The sequence below is a fragment of the Ictalurus furcatus genome, chromosome 26, assembly GCF_023375685.1.
Source record: "Ictalurus furcatus strain D&B chromosome 26, Billie_1.0, whole genome shotgun sequence".
NCBI lineage: Eukaryota > Metazoa > Chordata > Actinopteri > Siluriformes > Ictaluridae > Ictalurus > Ictalurus furcatus.
In genome coordinates this window covers 6,286,934-6,309,797 of record NC_071280.1, presented here as the reverse complement: position 1 = coordinate 6,309,797, position 22,864 = coordinate 6,286,934, and the positions used below count along the sequence as shown (strand labels likewise).

Genomic DNA, 22,864 nt, shown 5'->3' with positions numbered 1-22,864 from the left:
TACATATTATGTAAAATTATGCTATTATGTGATTAGGTATGATACAGATCTCTAGTTAGCATGAGTGATAATCAGGGAAGTCACTAGAGATTTATGAATGGGGGCTAAGCCTCTTTTAGGGGAGTCTGGGCATATTCCACCCAAAAAATGTTAAAGCCACCAAAACATCTTTCTAGTCATGTATATTTTAGAGTGACAATGGGTGTAAAATCTATAGAAATAAAGTTATTTTTGGTCAAGGTATACCAGTCTCATAATTTGTGTTAGAGACTGATTTAATATGACTTAAATTATATCAAAATAAAGAAAACTTCCAGTTTGTCCCCATCTATCCAACACCAACAAAAGGCAAAAATGGCTGTACTATGTAGCCAAATTACTTTTTTGTATTTTATTTAGAGAGAGACTGAATGAGTGAGTGAGAAAGATGGCAGTCAACACTACATTACTGCACATTATCTTTGTTAATTACATTGACTATGTTTACATGGGCAGTTATAATCGAGCTACTGTGTAGTCAAACTACAGTCTTATTTGTCTGTCCGAGTATACATGACACGATGTATAATTCAATGATTGATTCGGTTTGGTGCGATCTCTTGTGTTGCACATCGCCTCTTGTAATGATCTGGGAGTATTTCCCTTTAAAACCAGGAGGGGCACGTGACCGCGTCATGATGTGATCTCGCTGTCTGTGTGTGAGTCTGCAGCAAGTGTGTGAGTGAGTAGCAGAACTGTAACCGCGATAATGGTCAGCGTAATTAATAAAACCAATGTAAAATGTTTAAACAGTAAACTGTGATGAGTGTGGATCACTCCCCCAGGTCCTATTGCCCACCCAGGCACAGGTTTAAGATGCGATGGAATCGAACCATTGATTAAAAAAAAAAAAAAAAGCAAACAAAAAGAAAATATATTGGCTGATATATTTATTTGCTTTGATTTGCTTGGGGGGGGAGCGAAGTCTTCCGTCATGTCTGAATCCTCTAGAAGAAACACAAAACATAACATTAGTCGCGTTTTCGGGAACCCTCTCTCTGACCTGGTTCAGCTTCTGGAAGTCATTGAAGAGATGAATACTTCTGTTGGGCTTCGGCACAACCACGATGGGGCTGGACCAGGGGCTGGCGGACTGCTCTATGATGTTGTCCCGCAGAATCCGGCCAACCTCCTCCTCGATAGCCTTGCGCGGGGGCCTCCAGAACACGATAGGGCCGCTGTCTCACCACCACTCCCAGACAGGTCTTAATCTCATGGTGGACCAGCTGCATCATCCCTGGGTAAGTAGAAAAGACATCAGTGAACTGGTCCAACAGCTCCGTCAGCTCCTGTCTTTGTGTGGGGGTGAGATCTTCAACCTGCTGGACCAAGGCGGCTTCTTTGTGATCTGTGTCTAGGGTAGCAAACACAGACATCCTGCATCACCTGTACGAATTTGATGATCGAGCGGAATGGTGAGGGCTGTTCTTCCCAAGCTTCCCGGGCCACGTCCAGTAGTCCCCAAGGTCGCCATCCGAAGAGGAGCTTGAAGGGTGTGAAGCCCGTGGATGCTTGTGGGCAAACCCGGACGGCGAAGAGGACGTATGGCAGGAGGAGGTCCCAGTTCCACCCTTCCTCATCTACCACCTGGCGCAGCATCCGTTTCAGGGTTTGATTAAACCGCTCAACGAGCCCATCAGTCTGTGGGTGGTAGACGGATGCCTTCAGGTGTTTTACCTGCAACAGCATACACAGATCAGACATTAGTTTCGATATAAATGGCGTACCTTGGTCTGTCCTTCGGGATCCCCACAAGGCTGAACAGGAGCACCAGTTCTTTAGCAATGTTGCAGGAGGTGGCTTTGCGTAGCAGCACCACCTCGGGGTACTTGGTGGCATAGTCCATGATGACCAGGATGTATTCATGACCACGGGCAGATTTCGGGAGTGGCCCCACGAGGTCCATGCTAATCCTCTTGAAGGGGATGCCTATGATGGGGAGAGGGATAAGGAGTGTTGGTGGGGGTTTCCTCTGGGCAGTGCGTTGGCACTGGGGGCACTGCTGGCAGAAGCCCCAGACCTCTGCATCCATTCCTGGCCAGATAAAGCAGTCCTTCAGTTTCTCCAGGGTGTTTCGTGCCCCCAGGTGGCCCCAGAGTGGATGGACATAGGCCAGGTGTATCAGTATTTGGGTCCTTGTCTTGGGGACCACCAGGAGGTCACCAGCTTCCCCTCTGTGGCTGGTTCTGTAATAAGGCCGGCCTCCCCTGACCAGGATGTAGGTTGTGGGGAGTCCCTGGTCTGGATTCTGGTCGACCCCTTCGATCTGACGCGCCTCTGCCCAGCAACGTTTCAGACGGTCGTCCTGCTTATGCTTCCACCCAAAGTTCCCCTGTCGTTTCACCTGCTGGAACACAGATGATATCGGGTTAGTACATGCATGCTGCTCACCTTCTGCCATGGTGTCCCCCTCATCTTGGGCCATGTAGGCCTGCCGGACCCATGCCTCCTTCGCTCGTCGTGGTGCCCTTCTGGTCTTGGGAACTGGGCTGGTCGGAAACCCTGGCCAGTCATTTCCCAGAAGCAGCGGCACTGGGAGGTCTGGAATTACGCCCAGCAAGAGTGGCCAGGTGCCTATTCTGCCTTGTATTTGTACCTCGGCTGTGGGGACTTCCCATGCATCTCCATGTACACAGGTCACTGTGATGGTTCCATTCCTGCTGATCTTTTTTGCAGAATCGTCGGTCTGGCCAGGGTCACAACAGGGCTGTGACCAGGTTTCTCTCTACCCGTACTGTTAGGGTGGATGTTTTGGGTGGGTTCGGCATATGGAGGGCACACCCTGCCAGCCAGGTTTCTGGGCTTTTTCCAGCATTCCCAGGTCCTCGTCCCTGGGTGTCTCGTAGGCGGGGCAACTTCGGCCGCTCCTTCTCTCCCCGGCATAGTTCTGGTGTTCTGGCTGGTGTGGTGGGAACTTTCTAGGAGGGCTGAGTGTTTGTCGTCCTTCCCTGCCAAGTTCCAGGGTGGCCAAGGCTCATTCTAGGGCAGTTATTAGCTCTTTGTTTTTTCTGGGAGCCTGCATCCCTACGACCTGGTGTTCTGTGGGCAGCAGAGTTCTCAGGAACCATGGCTACCTTCTCTGCAACCTCGGTGGCGGTGTATTGGTCTGGCTGGAGCCACCTCTTGCTGATGCACAGGAGGGCATCCATCTGTCCGTGTGGATTGGCTCCGGGCCTGTAGCTCCATTGGTGGAACTCTCCGTAGTCCGCTATTTCCTCCGGTGAGAGCATGTAGTACGCTGTGCGCGCTTCTCCCGAGAGTAGCAGGCTGATGATGTGAGGCCACTCTTTGACACCCCAGTCTTCATGGTGGGTTACCCATTCAAAGGCCTCCAAATAGGCCTCGATGTTGTCCTCCTTGGTTAGGCAGGGAAGGAGGCGCGGGGCTTCTCAACCAGGGTCAGGGAGAGGTGTGGCGGCCACAGGGGTCATCATATGTGTTTTTTTATTTTTTAGTTTTTTAGGTGGGTTGGTCTGTGCTCATGCCCGCAGCCTCCACCAGTGTAGCAAGCTTAGACAACGATGAGCTGAGCACAGACACACAGGAGGCCGTTTAAGTGTTGCACGTGGAAAGTTTTATTCAATACTGTGAGCATGTGGGTGGAAAAGAGGTGCAGTGGGGTGAAGTGCTCAGGGACTGGTGTCATCCTCGGGGCTGCAGAGGGCGTGCTGGGGTCATCCAGGGCAACTGAGATCCCATTCGGCGCATAGGGAGCTCTGTGGATGCAGCCAGGGAGCGAAGTCTTCCATCGTGTCTGAATCCTCTAGAAGAAACACAAAACATAACATTAATCGTGTTTCGGGAACCCTCTCTCCATTTGCTAGAGGAGGTTGGCCCTTTTATACGCTCCCGCCGGCTGCTAGACGGTGGAGAGTGGCCGCGCTGATAATTAGCCACCAGCCGTGTGTGTCTGCGGCCCCGCCTCGCAGCCACGAGCTCTCCGGCTGTCCAAAACATTGCTGGTGCTGAAGCGGAGCTGTCCTTTCAGCACCCTAGCGGCAGTCGCGGGAGGAGCGCTCCTTCTCTTTTGTGCGCCGGCCATCGGCTTTTCGTCACAGTATATATGCATATAGTTTCTGTTGATGTGTTTTGTAATGGAAAATATGAACCTGCCTGATTTTGATGCTAGGATGCAACTTCCCTTTTGATGTATCGTATGTGGACCGATTAATAGCAGAAAATCATATTTTATCAAAATGTTGTTGGAAAACTGTCTGGTGTTATACGTGTTGGCAACCTCTGTACGATGAACTGATGACCAGAATAAATATAAAATTTCTGCAAGGAATCTTTGATTCTTTGTCTGATGGCAAACTATTTCCTCCCAATAAAATAAACTTATTGGTAATCGACGACTTGATGGAATCTAAGTAGAAAAGGCTTTTACAAAATACACCCACCACAGAAATCTGAGCATCATCTATCTCGTTCAAAACTTGTTTTTTCAAGGCAAGACTAGCAGAACAATCAACCTGAACACCAACTCCATGGTTCTTTTTAAAAACCCTAGAGACAAATTACAGATCAGCATACTGGCTCGTCAAATGTATCCGGGTAACAGCAAGCATTTTTCAGAATGCTTTCTCTATGCTGTCTCTAGACCTTACGGATATTTATTTGTTGACCTGAAAGCACAAACACCAGAAGAACTTCGTCTCCAGTCAGGGTTGTTTCCAGGAGAGAATCTGATTGTATATGTTCTGAAGAAGAAGAAAAAACTTTAAAGTATTAACAACAAATGTCCGGTCTGTGTCTAGGGCCACAAACGCAGACAGTACGGGTTCGGGCTCTATCCACCTCTTCAGCAGGTTTATGTGGTACGTTTTTGTGTCTGCTCGCTTACCGGTCTGCTGCAGGCGATAGTTCACGGCACCTCTCCTCTCAAGGACTGTATATGGGCCCTGCCACCGAGCTAGGAATTTGCAGGAGCTGCTGGCTACTAGCAGGAGTACCCGATCACCAGGTCGGAACTTGCAAGGTTGTGCTGGATGGTTGTTCACTCGTTTCTGTTCCTCCTGAGCAGCTCTCATATGTTCCTGGACAATCAGGGCCACTCGACCGATCTTCTCCTGCATCTCCTGTACATACTCGATGACCGAGCAGAACGGGGACGGCTGTTCTTCCCATGCTTCCCGTGCCACGTCCAGCAGTCCATGAGGTCGCCGTCCAAAGAGGAGCTCGAAGGGTGTGAAGCCTGTGGATGCCTGGGGGCACTCTCGGATGGTGAAGAGGACGTACGGGATGAGGAGGTCCCAGTTCCTCCCTTCCTCATCTACCACCTGGCGCAACATCTGCTTTAAGGTCCAGTTGAACCGTTCGACCAGCCCATCTGTTTGTGGGTGGTAGACAGACGCCTTTAGGTGTTTCACCTACGACAGCCGACACAGATCGGTAAGCACCTCTCCAGAAAGCAGCGGGCTGAGGATGCGCGGCCACTCTTCAATACCCCAGCTCTCCTGGCGCGCAACCCATTCGAAGGCTTCCAGGTAGGCCTTGATATCGTCCTCTGGGGACAAGTGGGGAAGCAGGTCCTGGGCTTCTCGGCTGGGATCAGGGTGAGGAGTGGCGGTCACAGAGGTCGTGGCTTTCAGGGCCAGCAGCTCCCGAGTTGTGACCTGTAGGCTCTCGGCAAGCTGCTGTGTTATGGTCTGCTTGCTGCAGCAGGGACTCCATCTATGGAAAGGGATTTTTTTTTATTATAGGGGCGGGTCTGTGCTTATGCCTGCATCCTCCACCTAGGGAATTTAGTCAGCAGTGGGCAGAACACAGACACGCAGGAGGCTGCTTCTGGTGAACACGTGGGGAATTTTATTTACAAAAGTCCGAGAGAGTGTGTGTGTATGCGTGTGTGTGCACAAGGGTGACCGTGAGATTAAGTGCTCAGTCATCGAGGGGCTGCCGGCGTTGTGCTGGGGTTTTTCCCGAGTGGTGGGGATCCTTTTTTTTCCGTCAGGCAGCGCTGCGGGTGCAGGCAGGGGGTGGAGTCTCCGATCACATCGGTCTCATCTGAAAAAAACACAACACGGATTAGTACACGTGCCCGGAGAGCCTTCTCTCTCGTGCGAGCGGAGTATCGCCACTTTTATACTCTCCCATCGCCTGCTGGATGGTGGTATTTTACCGTGCCGCCCGCCATTCAGCAGCCGTGTGTGTGTTGGCGGCCCCGCCCCGCCGTCACGCGCTCTCCGGCTGTCCAAAACATTGGTGGTGCTGAAGCAGAGCTGTCGCTTCAGCATCACAGCAGCAGTCGCGGGAGGAGCGATCTCTGTTTCATGTGCGTCGGCCGTGGGCCTATTGCCACAATATCTAGAGAGTTAACACATTGTACACAAGTAAATTAATGCTTTTTATTTACTCTAGGGTAAATAAAAGAAATTTTTTAAAAAAAAGACACAACAGCATTATCATTTCTATTTAAATCTTTGCTGTACATAGACATAATACGGTTAAACGAATTACCTTTTTGTCACACAGAAAAACACACAGTGTTGCCAGCAGAAAACTAAAGTAAAGTTTTGAACTTGTACAGGGTTATATTTTATTTAGCAACAGTTCTTTGTCAAAAAATAATTAATCAAGCGAGGAAAGAGTTCGTAGTCTGGAGGGTTTCCGTACGAGTCAAAAAAATTCTCTGGTGGTTTTGTTATTAAGGCATAAAGCTAGCCAGTGCTAACCCGACATGTGTCTCGGATGTGTGCTTATGATGAACAAAGCAGCAAACTTTCTCAGTGTACTCGTAGGTAGCTCATCACAGACCATCACACCGTGAAATATTTTATCTATTTCAGGACAACTTCTCATAACTTCCATTAGTTCTCTGGTATCCATGCGTTACTGGTAACTGATGAGCACGTTTCTTCGATTTTTTATTTCTAGAATACTGTTGAAACTGGCGTGCACGATTAGACTTACTGTTCTTGGAAGCGGTTATCGAAATCTGAGTTCCAAATGCATATTTCCCGACCTTATTAATGACAAATGTTGCCCACAATCGTCGTCAGGATTCAGTTTGAATGCAAATAAAGTATCTGTTCAGGTACTCTTCTCTGTTTATTGCCAAAGCCTGATCTTTTAGCTGCGTTCCTAATGCTAAAATTAAAGAATGAAATTCACGGACCACGTTAGATGATCCCCGAGCATGACATCCACTTGTGAAAAAAGTGAGGCTATAGCATAGTTAACGACCCCAATCTTTGCATCATTAGCTATGTTGGAACCATCGGGGTTCACAATTTTACAGGCTAGATGTAAAAAATTGTTGTTCAAATCGAGGTAATTATTTCCAGCCCCATAGAACTCCAGTGACCCATTGTCCGTACGAGCAGAAAGTGGAGGTATTTCAACATAATTGTACTTTTTGATACTCGTTTGGGTATAAGGTAATGTGAAAATATACAATTCTGTCTTAGTACACTCCGAGGATAGACTGTGTAAGAAAGCCATGATGTTAGAAAATGTTCAGCTGCTTCCTTTTGTGAGAGATGGAAGGATGCCCGTTACCTCTCTGCTCGGGTTTTGCAATAGCAAAACCCCTTTTGAGGAATGGAACTACCATTCTAAAAAGGCCCTTAAACAGAGCTCCTAGTCCCGACCCATTCATGGTGGGGGCACCTTGAAAACTCGGAAGGCCATTTCCAGCCTGGTGGACATAATAATCCACGTAGGACTGCGGATGAACGTAGCCCCTATCCATCATTTTTGATCCATCATCCATCATACAGAATGAATGTTTAGCGTGTCTAAAGTGTAGTTTAGCTATAAATTTCCTGTAACTAAAAGGCATATGCTTGTTCTGATGCGTTTTGATTCGATTACCATATGGGTAATGTGGTTCTTGTTGAGAGGTACGTAATGCAGCTTATCATATGTAATTGTGATGACTTTATTGTTTTCACCCATTATATGTATGCATCTCAGAAACGGGACAAAACTGTCACGAACTCGTTGATACTCAATAATGTCTGTATATACATAGATCGTGCAAAAGCCTGCATGAATATCAGCGGGATTATGCGCTTCTGGTTCTCGGGCCGTTAACGGACCACCAGGGTTCATACCGAGCATAAATGCTAAATTTCCATTAGCTTTGAAAGGAAAATGTTTTTGGAACACAATGCATATTTTATTTTTCATAGGGTTATAGGTTATCTGCATTCCAAGATCCATTTTCGTCATTGTTTTGTTGATTTCACTAACCAGTTCTTCGATACTTTTATAATATCCTTGAGTGATATTAAAGTAACTGTTTAGTGTTTTCTTTCCATCCCTCAGGATAATATGACAGACAGTCTTGCTCTCTTAATGAGTACCAACTCTGGATATATTGAGCGAGCGCGACTTCCCATAATCCATTCAAATCGATTGGTTTGGTGAATTTAGTAGTTTAGTGAGCGATCTTATTATTAGGGTAAATATCCAACGACGCATTGCTTGGAAGGGTCACAAAGAATCCACACTCTTCCATGGTTTAATGATGATAGATTTCAGTTTTGTTCATGACGATCCTTTTGTTATGTTAACTAAGTCTTAGACCCAGGAATTACATTTATCGGCCCACCCCACCCATTTCACCAGGCAAATGTTTGTCCGGTTTCGGGTCTTTTCAGACAAGATTTTCTCAATTTTAAATGCCTTGTCCTTCCCAATAATGATCTTTTGTAATTCAGGTTCATATAATGTTCCCTCAATTTTTTTACCATCATAGTCTTGTAATTTATATACCGGTGGATCTCTCGGTATCTGTTCGGAGATTGTAAAATATTCATCCGTAAAGTTTTGCTCGTATCCTTTTTCAAACTGTCTTTTTAAACTGGAAATTCTAACAATATCACTGACTATAAACTTGAATGTTAGTTTCTTTAATTTAGGTGAGAACAGTCCGTAGAGTACTCTGAAGGAATTGGCTTCATTGACCTCGGCAGGTTTCATTTTGATGCTGGAATGGTAATTGTAATTGTACGCTTGAACCAAATCCTGGACTATGTCAGTGTATTTTCTCGTGTTAAAAGCTGTAAAAAAAAAAAAAAAAAAAAGAAAGAAAAAAAAAAAAGAAAAGAAAAAAAAAAGCTGAATCTACCTTCCTTTAGAATGGAATCAAAGGCTTTAGTCACCTCAAGTCCGGTCTTGTTTCGTAGCACACGTACCCAGGCATATTAGGATAAAACATAATAATAATAAAAAACTTTATTTTATAAAGCGCCTTTAAAAGTAGCTTCTCAAAGCGCTGTACACAGAATAAGCAGTACACAGAAAAATAAAACATGTAAAAGTTAATAAGAATAACAAAGTTAATAATAATAATAAATAATAATAATAATAAAAGTAGACATCAGCAGTCAAATGCAAGTTTAAAAAAGTGTGTCTTAAGTTGAGCTTAAAAAATGCCAAAGGTCTGAGCTTCCCTGAGTTCAGGAGGAAGAGAGTTCTAAAAGGAAGTAGCATAGACAGAAAAAGCCCTGTCACCCATAGATTTTACACTGTGAGGAGTGCAGTCTGTGATTTGGGGTGTAAGGGATTAATAAACCAGATAAGTAATGAGGAGCCAAGCCATGTAATGCCTTGTATGTCAACATCATGATCTTAAAATCAACACGGAACCTGACTGGGAGCCAGTGCAAGGACTCCAAAACAGGAGTAATATATTTCCTGGTTCCCGTCAGGATCCTGGCAGCAGAGTTTTGTACATATTGCAGTTTGTTGATTGTGGATTTAGAAACTCAGGCTAAAACGGCATTACAGTAATCCAACCGAACGACAACAAATGAGTTAATCAGCTTTTCAGCTACAGAGACTTTTAGCATAGGGCGCAGTCTAGCTATATTTCTGAGCTGAAAAAGGATGCTTTAACAGTGCTCTGAACAAAATAATCAAATGTAAGGCTGATACATACAAAAAATTACTCCACGGTTCCTCATTTTACTTTGAGTCTCTAGAACAGAACCATCAACAAACAGAGACAATGGACCAACTTTGAGAATTTGCTGACGGGAACCTATAAGCACTTCAGTCTTCCTGCTATTCAGGCACAGAAAGTTATTATTCATCCATGTTTTTATCTCAGAAATGCAGTCAGAAAGAAAACAAACATCTGGTTGCACCAGATTTTGAGTGAATATAGATTTGGCTATCATCAGCGTAAAAGTGATAATGGAGGCCGAGCGCTCGCAGCAGATGCACAAGTGGAGATAGATAAATATTGAAGAGTAGAGGGCCTAAAAGTGAACCCTGAGGAACACCAGTGAGCACAGAGCTAGTGTCAGACCAGTATCCACCCATAGAAATAAACAGGGAACGGTCAGTAAAATATGATTTAAACCAGTTTAAAACTGTCCCAGACATACCAAAAACACTTTCAAGGCAGGTAAGTAAAAGACCATGATCCACGGTATCGAAAGCAGCTCTAAGATCAAGAAGAATAAGCATGGAAGTAGCTCTAGAATCAGAGGCCATCAACAAGTCATTGGTAACTTTGACCAACGCCGTTTCAATACTGTGAAATTTACGAAAACCTGACTGAAGGGGTTCAAAGAGGTTATTAATTGTAAGATGATTACACAATTGAGAGGCAACAACAGGATCAAGCATTTTTGCCAAAAATGGAAGATTTGAGAAGGGACGAAAATTGTTAAAAACAGCCACGGCAACATTTTTCTTTCTTTGGTACAGGTGTAACAGCAGCAGTCTTTATTACTGCTGGAACGACCCCAGTCTCCAATGATTCATTTATTATACCGAAGATAGCAGGGCACCAAACACCGTAGCAAGATTTAAATAGGTTTGTGGGAATTGGATCCAGCAAGAAAGTAGTTGATTTCATGCTGGATACCTCCCTTGTGAGAGCCTCAGAATCAAGCAGTGAGAATTGAGTGAAAGAAACACCAGTGAACCCAGATGGATGAAGGAGTGAAGAGGCACAGTCAGGTGTAACAGAAATTTCTTTGCGAACATTATCAGTCTTAGAATTAAAAAACTGAAGAAAAGAATTACATAGCTGCTGAGAAACAGGCAAAGTGGTAACAGCATTAACTTGAAGCAATCTGTTTATGGTTTGGAACAAGTGTCTGGGATTATTTTGATTGTTTACAATAGCCTGAGAGAAGTAAGATGAACTTTCAGTCTCCACTAATGCTCGGTATTCAACCAGATCCTTCCACGCTTGATAGTAGACATTCAAGCTGGTAAGACACCATTTGTACTCCATTTTCCGACACACAGCCTTTCTAGTGCGCAGATTGTCCTTATACTAGGGAGCAGAGCAGGCGAATGTGACCTTACGTGACCTTAGGGGAGCAAAAGAGTCTAGGTTAGTAGCAAGAGCAGAATTTAACTGCAGAACTTTTTCCTCCAGTAATGAGGGATGCAGATCGCTCAAGGTGAAAACAACCGAATTGGAGAAAACTGTCTGATCAATAGACTTCCACTTCCGGAAGGTTACTGTTCAGATGGTAGGCTCACTTGGATGATACAGTTCCAGATTAAAAAAGACAGCTGAATGATCTGACAGTCCAATGTTAACAGATGAAAACTGCGATTCAAACGAGCCATTTTCAATCACAAGATCCAGGGTATGGCCCTTGTTATGAGTCAGGTCAGGTACAAACTGTGTGAAGTTAAAACAATCAAGTAATAACAGAAATTCCTTAACTGCCACACAGTCACTCTGGTCCACATGAATGTTAAAGTCTCCTACAATTAGAATTCTTTCAACGTCATTCTCAAGATTGACAGGAAGTCAGCAAACTCTGACATAAAAGCTGCATGCGTCTTAGCCTTAGGTGGTTTATAGACTGTAGCAATGATGTTAGATATAGGAGCAGAAATACTCAAGACCAGGCATTCAAATGATGAAAGCTGGGGAAGGGACACAGAGCTTATGTTGAACTTCAGGTTGTAAACCACAATAATGCCTCCGCCTCTGCGAGATAGCCTCTTAAGGTCAAATACTCCAAAGCCCGCTGGAGTTGTATGGTTAAACAGGAGTCCATCATTTTCTTTATGCCATGTTTTGGTTAAAAACAACAAGTCCAGCTTTTTAATCTGCAAGAAAATCCGATAAAAGCAGCACCTTGTTATTCACGAACCGCGCATTGAATAATGCGGCATAGGCCAGGCTCTGATGCAGAGACGACAGTGGTTTAATCTCCACACGGGGAACCGATATTAAATTTTTGTGATCAACACCAGTATGGAGTAGTTTGTTGGTCTTACGTCTACAGGTAGGGACAAAGATGTTAGCAGAGGATGAGACAGCAAAACTTCGCCTCAAACCCTGATGGATATATGGTTTAGGACGTAGCAATCCAGCGTCTCGACAGAGTTTGTAGGAGTCTTTGGCTAGACAATAAGAGCTCTGTTTTAAATTCAGAAGCTGACGTGTAGTGTACCTTAAGGCCATGGTCATTGAGTGCACACTCACAAGGCCAAGGCGTTGATACTCCGAAGCACACTGCGAGCACAAAGTCGTACAATCCTCACACGCAGCCGGACCGAGGCATCGATTCCGCGTTGCACACTGCAGGTTATTCCAGGTGGAACACAGAAATTAAAACAACAGTCCAAAGTATATAAAATGGCACCACCACATCGCAATCGTAACGGCACTGAGAACAATATAACTTTTAAAAAAAACTCGCAGTTATTTAAAACAATATGACATAAATTACAAACGAAAACAAACAAAACAGTAACAGAAGCAGCAGCAAAACACGCCAGCGTGCCCTGTCAACGGAACCAGAAACAGTTGAATGTTCAGAATTCTATACACGTGATCATAAATTTTGTGTTGTCATTACTCTCTGACAGGTTGCTCATATCGAGTAAATCAGCTTGTCATTGTTCATCGATGTTCTTTACAAAAACCTTGTTTCTTTTAAACTTTGTAGATACTGGTTTATGAAGACTGTATGCATCTTGCTCTGCTAACCAGTTTTTAGTTCAGTATCATTAGCTCTTTTACCTATTTTCTCAACAATAGTTCTTTGTAAACTCTCAACACCACCATGAGAACCAGGTTCTGACAGCGTATAATATATATTCTTCATCAATCGTTCAGTCATTTTCGAGTGTCAAGGCAAGATTGATCAAATGCAAGTGTAGATTAAGCATTTTATCTCAGAACATGTGAGCAAGGTATTACATATTCAATCAAAGTAACATTTTCCTTTCTAAACAATTTTAAATCACACATAGGTTTAGATACATGATTAGTTTTACATTCAAACATATGAGCAAAACATGTAAGATAAAACTTGATACAAACAAGTGTGAAAAGGACACATGGTATTTACGAATTTCTTCAGCAATTTTTTTTTTTTAGACGTGGCGTGTTTTGGAGTTTCCCATGTATGTGGCTGGTCAGCGGGCCCCAGAGATGAATGAAAGGTCCAGTAGTCCACAATGTCTTCATACACCCATTTGCTGAAAATGTCTTTGGTTTTCTCTTTGACCTCATTCAGAACGGTTTTGATGTGATCTCCCATTCACACACTATGGCTTCGGTGATACCTAGAATTTTTTCCATTGATGGAGTGTGTTTGATACCATATAATTTCAGACCTCTTGCCAACGTGTATTTGAACCATGGTTTAAACAGTTTTTTCACCATTCTGTAGGCATTTAGGTGTAGGTAGTACTCGTCAAGATCGAACAAACACGAGTGTTGGCGATGACTCGGATGATCAATCGCGCACCCATGGCAGTTGTCCTTCAGATTTTGATTGATAATTCTGTCCAACAGTTCTCCTGTAACTACACATATGATGGCTATCACGGTGTTGGTTATACAACCGTCAGGTTCATCATTCGTTGTCAGATAGGTCAGATTTCTTTTTCCTAGGTTTTCACTGTCTTCAAATCCCGAACTGGTCACATCATCATCCAGGGTAGAAACAGAGTTGATAAAAAACGGTCTGAGTTCATGAGCCATATCGCTTGTTGATGCTCAGAAGGCTTTGATTCGATATGTAGTCAGACTCATTTATACATCATGCGGGAGGAGTCTTGGGGAAGTTGGAGTTTCTGCTCAAGAGTAGTATATTGACGATCTCAGAAGAGATCTTGTAGCCTTACTTTTATTTCCGCTGTTTCTTAGTTTCTTCCAAATTTTTGGAATAATTCATCGATTTGTTGGAAGTAGCATTGTAGATTGTGCCAGCTGGTTCATTCATACCTCACTTCACTTTGTTATCAGATGCGTAGTCACCGGTTAATACAGCAACACAGTGCAGTGAAACCTGGTTCTTGGAGAAATTTGTTGCTCTGATGTGATATTTGCATTGCAGAGATGTACTGCTCCATTTACGCCGGTATGCATCTGGTGAAAAGAAATCCATTCTAACAATGTAGTCAAAATCCTTACACCATTTTCTGAACTTTTTCCAGTCACCCTCGTCAACAGTTACAGTCTCAGTAGCACGGCTCCTGTGGATGTGACCCGGGACCGAGAACTTGAAAAGCAAAATGCCTCCTTTTTCTGCATGGGAAAAAAATACAGCTGTACAACAGTTTACATTACCTGGTATCTGGTTATTTAGAGCATGAATCTTTTCATGCTCTATTTTTTTTTCTAATCTTCCCAAAGTAGAGTGAACTTTTTTGGTGTATTAGGGCAAGCAGCAGCTGTTGGATAAGATTTTTGATAGAAATAAAACACAAGGGCAATAAAATATGGAGAATGAGAATTTAGTGAGAATAAGGGAAAGAACAGAGTCACGCTCTCTTCCTTATAGACAATGTATCTTAAAAGTTAATTATAGCAAGGCCTAGGGCACACACCCAAGAGCATGAACTCACTCATAAAAAGACCCAGAGTAATCAGAATAACAAAGTAATGGCTAATGATTATTTTACTAAATCATACTATACATATGCTAATGATAATGCAGAAAAAGCATACACTTACCCATGATAAAGGAGAAAAAGCACACAGGTGATAAATGTTCTCACTCAAAATCAGCTCAGACATACCATAAAAAGCAGAAGTTAATTTTAAAAAACAAAGCACCTAAAAGTGCAAACTCAACAGGTCTCAAGAAGTCTGAGGCAAAAATAAGCAGATTGGAAAGAATCTAAAAAAACCCAGACAGGACATCACCCAGACATCAGATGTAATGGTATTTTGGGCAAACCAGGGGTGTTTAAACTGTATGAAAGGGAGCCCCGTTTCATGGGACTTTCAGAACACTCTGGGACGTCCCTCTGTGCGGATCTCGTGTGGTGAGCAGCAATAAACCCTTGCTTTTGATACTCACGGCTCTCTGTGTTTTTTGTCATCCTCAAACTGATGTAAGTACTTGATGATATAACTTAGCTGTGTTTAACTTTTTGGAAAATTAGAGACAACACAGCCATGTTGAAAGCTCATGCAAGTTGTTCTACATACAGAATATTTAAAATCAAGAGGGTGGGTGTGGTCTTTTTCTTCTTCTAAAAACTTATGGTGTAAATACCGCCACCTACTGGAGGGAGCATTTTAATTTCTTTAGTTCTAATTGGTCAGGGAATATCTTCAGCATGTGTGTGTGTGTGTGTGTGTGTGTGTGTGTGTGTGAGTCATATGTTTGGTTGGATGTGTATGGAAATTCATTATTAATCATTTACTTATTATTTCATCAGCCTTATGTATGTGTGTGTGTGTGTGTGGGAATGCACCAGAACCGAATTTAAAGTTTACTATTGACAATAATCATTTAGCAATGACCTAAACATTTATCAGATGTGTGGGAACACAACAGATTACAACAAATCTAACATTATTTATCTATAACCTTCATTTGTCAAGATCAAAGGTTGATCCATGTGAAGGAACAAACCTAACATTATTTATCGATAACCTTCAAAAGGTTGTTTTGACTGACCTATGTGAAAGAACATGTAACATTATTTATCTATAACCTTCATCTGTCAATATCAAAGGTTGATTTGATTGATCTATATGAAAAAATACACATCACATTATTTATCTTTGACCTAGACCTGTCAAGATCAGGTTAACAAAACATACAAACCATCTCTCTCTCTGCTAATGCTAACAGCACAGCTAATTTCTCTCAGGACAAAATTGTGAAAATAGGTTACACAAGACTGAGTTGAATATGCCTGCTGACATTTATGATCCAATTACTTCTTGCTTTGATAAGAAGGACATTAGAAAACTACATAGTACTGAACATCAATATTATAGACATTCAGGAATACTAACAAAATGTCAGAGAATATAATAATATATTATATATAATTATATAATATATATAATATAAAATAAAAATATATACTTCAGGATCAAATACTTCCATATACATAAACAATATAGAATATTAACCTATTGCTGTTTCCTAGCTCCACCATTATGGCTGCTGTATTACACTATGTGTTATCAAATGTTAGATTCTCAGTGTATCCTCAGGTTTTGAAAGACAAACATATCACTCACACATAGGGTTCAACAAAGTTTCCTGCACTTGAGCACCCCTACTAAACCTGGTAATCAACTAGAGAGTTGAATCAGGTATCACTAAGCAAAGTGCCATATCACCCTGCAGCTCTTGCCTGGTGTTGCTCTGAAGCTAAGCAGGGTTGAGCCTGGCCAGTACCTGGATGGTAGACCTTATGGGGGGAAAATTAAGGTTGCTGCTGGAAGTGATATTAGTGAGGCCAGCAGGTGGTGCTTACCCTGTGTTCTGTGTGGGACCTAATTCCTCTCTGGACACTCCCATTGGCCCTTCTCTATCATGCCCCCCTAATAATATCCAAACATCACTCTTTCCTCTCCACTAATAGCTGGTGTGGAGGGTGTTCTGGCGCACTATGGCTGCAGTCGCATTATCCATGTGGATGCTACACACTAGTGGTGGTTGAGGAGACCCCCCCCTTAAGTGTCTAGAAAGGCACTATGTAACTGTAAAGAAATAATTAAACTGTGCACCCCTGAAGCATATGAATTAAAAAAATGTCATATTAGCAAGTGAAAATATCTTGAATATAGTCAAATTGATCTAGTATTTCTTATTATAAGATTACAATAAACCAAATTAAACACATTTCTAGACATTGTGACTTTTTTTTCTTATTTTCTGATTCTATTGGCAGATAATGTTGCTTCTTTCTAGAAATAAATGCTTAAAATAATCAAAATTATCTGCCAGTAGAACAAGACTATTTCAAGATTGAAATGAGTACAAATGGCTTGACATAGTTTTAACAATCTTATATTTAGTTTATTGTAATTTTATAATAGGAAATACTAGATAGATATTCAAGGTATTTCCACTTTCTGTCATTTTTTGATGAAATTTCATGCTATACATTTTCTTGTTATATTGGCAGATAATTTTGCTTCTATGTAGAAATAAATGCTTAAAATTAACAAAATAGAACAAGACTATTTCAAGCCTGAAATTAGTAAATCGTATATCGTATATCTCGTATAGCATAGTAATATATATTATATATGTGTGTGTGTGTGTGTGTGTGTGTGTGTGTGTGTGTGTGTAAATACAAGCCTTACCTGGTCAAGCCTTTTTGCAGCTGGCCTGGGTCTGGTGGGAAAAACTTCACAATAAAACGGAATGCCACCTCACTGGTGTCTAACAAGGAAACATATGAGTGACCAATATGTAATTCTGTATTTACATATTTTATTTTTGGTATGTGAGCCTAAAAACACACAAACTCACTCACTCACTTTTGATTTGTTTTGCCAGCGGCTTCAAAAGTTCAAGCCACACCTAAAAATATAAAAATTTGTCAGAATTTGCATTTTTCCTTTTGAGAACACAGAATTTAGAATAATTTCTAAAGTATTTTAAGTATTCTAAACATTTATTTGCCATTTCCACAAGATGCAGTTCAAATACAAGTAAAAATTTTTGTAACTATATCCAGTAAGAAAAAGTAGGTAATTTACCTCCATTGCTGAATACCACATACATCTTGCAATATATAACTACAAACACTGCAAAAAATGACATCTTAACAAGTGGAAACACCTTGAATATAGTCAAATTGATCTAATATATCTAATTATAAGATTACAATAAACCGAATATTGCTACAGCACCTTGTTGGAGACAAGCACAGATGAACAGGTTTAGAGTGCGTGGATCAGGCGGAAGATGAAACACGGAAATGTACAAAGGTCAGGCGATTGGGCGAACAATCCTAACTGGGCAGGGAATCATTATCCAAAACAGGCAGTAAATCCAAAAACCAGGAAAATCCAGAACACTGACAACGGCTTGGTGAAACGACAGAGTTACGACTGTTGAGCATTTACTTCGCAAGGCGCTGAAGATAATGAGGCCTTTTATAACCTATGATGATGCACAGGTGTTCGCACTCAGTACTCCGGCAAACTTGAGTGCGTGCATGGCCGGGAAGTGTAGTTCTCGTCGGCCATGTTTGTAGTTGGCACTGCATTCTGGGAACTGCAGTTGCGAGTTCGCCGCAACGTGACAGAGCCACCCCCCCAAAGGGCTCACTCCGGGAGCCGAATCCTTCCGAGGCCTCCCTCTCCTCCGGGGTCTCGGTCTATCTGGGTGAGCAGCATGGAAGACCCTGCGCAAGTTAGAGTCCAGAATGTCCTGGGATGGGATCCAGCACTGCTCCTCTGGGCCATACTCCTCCCAGTCCACCAGATACTCGAGTTTACCTCTCCTTCATCTGGAGTTAAGGATGTTGCCATGGCCACCGCCATGGCCAAGGGACCCAGTATCACTGGCTTGAGGAGAGAGACATGGAATGACGGGGCAATGCGGCTGTGCTTGGGCAGGTCCACACGGTACGTGACCTCGTTAATCTGTTTCAGGATTCGAAAGGGGCCGATATACTTGGGGTTAAGTTTCCTGCCCGGGAGTGGCATCTTTATGTCTCTAGTGGAAAGCCACACCCTGTCCCTGGGTTAATAGTTGGGTTGATCCCTCCGGCGCCGGTCTGCCTTTTGTTTGGCCGTGCGGGAGGCCTACACCAACTGTTGATGGGCACGTTCCCAGACCTGCTCACTCCGGCAGAACCACTCATCCACCGCTGGCGAGTCACTGGGGGTGGCGTTCCAGGGAAATAACGGCGGCTGGAAGCCCAAGACACACTGAAAGGAGGTGAGCTGGGTGGCGGAGTGTCGTAGGGAGTTCTGTGCGTACCCCGCCCATGGGAGGAATTGGCCCCAGATGGGTGGCACAGAAGGTTCGGAGGAATAGAATGACTTCTTGCTTTGCCTGTTCTGCTTGTCCATTGGCCTAGGGGTGGTACCTGGAAGTGAGATTAACGGTGACACCCAATTTCTCCATGAAGTTGGCCCAGACTCGAGACGTGAATTGCGGGCCCCTGTCACTCACAATCTCTTCCGGGATGCCGAAGTATCTGCACACGTATTGGATAAGTAGCTCGGCTGTGGCAAAGGCAGACGGGATGGCCGGTAGTGGAATAAGACGCAGGGATTTTGAAAAATGGTCGACGATCACCAGTATCACAGTGTTACCTTGTGACTCCGTGATGAAGTCTAGCGCCAGGTGGGACTACAGGCATACAGGGGTAGGTAGAAGTACCAGTTTCCCGGCTGGTAGGGTACGCAGTACCTTCGATTGAGCACAGGTGGAGCACGAGGATACAACGCGTTGTACTTCCCTAGGCATATGGGGCCACCAATATTTCTCGGCCAGTAGTTGGTAAGTGCGATGAAATCCCGGATGGCCCGTCGCTAGTGTCGTGTGGGCCCAAGTGATGAGCTCCAGACAGTACTGTTTCGGGACGAATTGCTTATCGGGAGGACATGCTGTCGGGATTCGTGACCTGGGGAAGCGTGCTAAGGCTTGATCCAGGGTCCACTCTATGGTGCTAATAATACAGGAGGGGGGCAAGATATAATCTTCGTGGTCCGCCCGACTCTCAGGGGAGTGGATTCGAGACAGAGCATCGGCCTTAGTGTTCTTTGCTCCTGGCCTATATATCAGAGAAAACTGGAACCTGGAGAAGAACAGGGACCAGCGAGCCTGGCGGGGCATGAGACGTTTGCCCGTTCTCAGGTACTCTAGATTTTTATGGTCTGTGTAGATGATGAATGGGTGAACGGCACCCTCCAACCAGTTTCTCCACTCCTCCAGGGCCAGTTTAACTGCCAGGAGTTCTCGTTTCCCCACGTCATAATTGCGTTCAGCGGGCGACAACTTTCGGGAGAAGAACACTGCGGGGTGCAACTTGGGTTTGTCTCCGAACCTCTGATATAGAATGGCCCCTACCCCCGCCTCAGAGGCATCAACCTCCATGACGAACGGTCTGGAGGGATCCGGGTGTCTAAGGATGGGGGCCGTGGTGAAGGCCCGCTTAAGCTTATCCAGAGCCTCATGGGCGGTTGGGGTCCAAAGGAGTCGCCTGGGCTTGCCATGCAGGAGGGATGTCAGGGGTTGTGCTATTTTGCTGAAGTTTTGAATGAACTGCCGATAAAACCAAGGAACCATTGCAACTCCCTGACTGTGCAGGGAGTGGGCCATTCTACCACTGCTTGACCACTATGACCGAGCTGCATGGGTTCGGCTGGCGGGACTGGCTCTTGTGGCATGGGACTACACAGCGTTGGGCGGTTAGTACGGCGCAGACGGTCCAATCGTATTGCCAGGTCTATGAGGTCATCGAGGGTAAGCTGCTCGCCCCGACATGCCAACTCTCGAACTAACTCAGGGTTTAGCCCCTGACGGAATGCGGTCTTGAGTGCTGGCTCATTCCACCCACTCCGTGCAGCGATGGTGCGGAACTCCAGGGCGTATTCTACCGCGTCACGTGAGTCTTGCGTGACCTTCAGGAGCTCCTGGCCGGTCTCCCAGCCATCAGGGGAATGATCAAAGGCGCGTTGGAAGCAGGAAAGGAGGTCCGCTAATGAGGGTCTGGTACCGCCTCCTCGCTCCCACTCCGCCGTAGCCCATGCCAGGGCGCGTCTGGTGAATAACTCCATGAAGTGGGTAAGCTTTCAGGCCTCCAGCATGTCCGGGTGGCTCTCAAAGAACAACGAGCACTGTAGCAGGAAGCCCTTGCATCATTCTGGCTCTGCAGCGTATCTCTCCGATGTAGGCAGTGGCGGATGGTGTGCAACCGGCATAGCTGGACTGTGTGCAGCCGGTGTGGCCGGAATGTACGCAGCCGGCGCTGGTTGGGCATACGCTGGGGTAAACAGCAGAGGAGGCGTGTAAGTAGCAGGAGGAGTCGCGGTCGAAAGTGTGGAGGAGCTTAGGCGCGACACTTGCTCATTCAAACGCGATAACTGGTCCTGCTGAACAGCTATCGCTCGGTTTTGCTCCAGGATGTGGCATTGCCACTCTGGGGCGTCTGCTGCCTCCATAGTAGGTGGAGTAATCTGTTACAGTATCTTGTTGGAGACAAGCGCGGACGAACAGGTTTAGAGTGTGTGGATCAGGCGAAGACGAAACACGGAAATGTACAAAGGTCAGGCGATCGGGCGAACAATCCTAACTGGTCAAGGCAGGGAATCGTTATCCAAAACAGGCAGTAAATCCAAAAACCAGGAAAATCCAGAACACTGACAATGGCTTGGTGAAACGACAGAGTTACGACTGCTGAGCATTTACTTCGCGAGGCGCTGAAGTTAACGAGGCCTTTTATAACCTATGATGAAGCACAGGTGTTCGCACTCAGTACTCCGGCGAACTTGAGCGCGTGCATGGCCGGGAAGTGTAGTTCTCGTCGGCCATATTTGTAGTCGGCACTGCATTCTGGGAACTGCAGTTGCGAGTTGGCCGCGACGTGACAATTATAACATTATTAAACCTATTTCTAGCCATTTGTACTCATTATAAGCTTGGAGTTTTCTTAATCTATTGGCAGACCATTTTGAAATAAGCACAATTATCTGCCAATAGAACAATACTTTTTCAAGTTTGAAATGGTTAGGTTTAATAGGTTTAATAATCTTATATTTGGTTTATTGTAATCTTATAATAGCAAGGACTAGCTAGGTTGCCTATATTCAAGGTATTTCCACTTGCAAAGACATTGTTTTGTGCGGTGAATGCACTTACATTGCACTTGGCTGAAAATAGTACACTACAGTTCTATGCATTTCAAGAGGGTCATTAATTAATTCTGAAAAGAGAAATACATGACTCACATAGTTGCCATTATGATGACGGAATTCTAGGCCAAAGTACTCTTTCTCCAGTAGCTTAAGATGTCCACAGACTTTGTTGAAAAAGTCACAGCCCAGGATTTTTTGCTGCAAAATGGAGGGGATAAGATCATAGTTATGCACACAGAAGCTAGTGGGGCGGCTGTGGCTCAGGTGGTAGATTGGGTTGTCCACTAACCATAGGGTTGGCGGTTCGATTCCTGGCCCACATAAGTCCACATGCTGAAGTGTCCTTAGCAAGAGACTGAACCCCAGGTTGCTCCCCATGGCAAGTTAGCGCCTTGCATGGCAGCTCTGCCACCATTGGTGTGTGAGTGTGTGTGTGAATGGGTGAATACACAGTGTGAAGTGCTTTGGATAAAAGCGCTATATAAGTGCAGACCGTAAGCTAGTAATATTTGTTGATAAGTAAATCATAGTCACAGCTACTGGTCTTGGGCAATAGACCTGATCTATGCTTTGCATTAATAATTGTTTGAGATTATGCACATACATTTGCCCATTTCATTTGCCCAAATTTCATCTGTTTTTGTGCAAATCTCACACTTTTATCTCATACTACTAATACTTTTTCATGGTTTTAGATCTTCCATCGAAATACAACATAAAACAAAGGCAACCTGAGTAAATACACAATACAGTTTTTATTTATTTATTTTATTGAAGCAAAAAAGTTATCCAACACCTATCACCCATGTG

The 22,864-nt window shown here is 44.1% G+C and overlaps 1 protein-coding gene across 5 annotated transcripts; it reads right to left on the bottom strand.

Moving 5' to 3' along the window:
- Positions 1 to 496: 496 nt before the first annotated feature.
- LOC128602194 (FERM, ARHGEF and pleckstrin domain-containing protein 2-like) lies at positions 497 to 22,594 on the bottom strand. Of its 5 annotated transcripts, XM_053615840.1 has the most exons (7): positions 22,148 to 22,594; positions 17,720 to 17,762; positions 17,543 to 17,621; positions 6,161 to 6,345; positions 4,883 to 6,045; positions 2,431 to 3,802; positions 497 to 1,716 (listed from the first exon to the last, which is right to left on the bottom strand). In XM_053615840.1, exons 1-5 carry the CDS (start codon positions 22,430 to 22,432, stop codon positions 5,924 to 5,926), a joined length of 714 nt encoding a protein of 237 aa, XP_053471815.1. In that variant the 5' UTR covers positions 22,433 to 22,594; the 3' UTR covers positions 497 to 1,716; positions 2,431 to 3,802; positions 4,883 to 5,923. The 5 variants fall into 5 exon arrangements, with proteins under 5 accessions (XP_053471815.1, XP_053471814.1, XP_053471812.1 ...); XM_053615839.1 differs by having other exon boundaries at positions 497 to 3,802; XM_053615837.1 differs by lacking the exons at positions 6,161 to 6,345; positions 17,543 to 17,621; positions 17,720 to 17,762; positions 22,148 to 22,594 and having other exon boundaries at positions 497 to 984; positions 1,081 to 3,802; positions 4,883 to 5,904.
- Between the last annotated feature and the right edge of the window lie 270 nt (positions 22,595 to 22,864).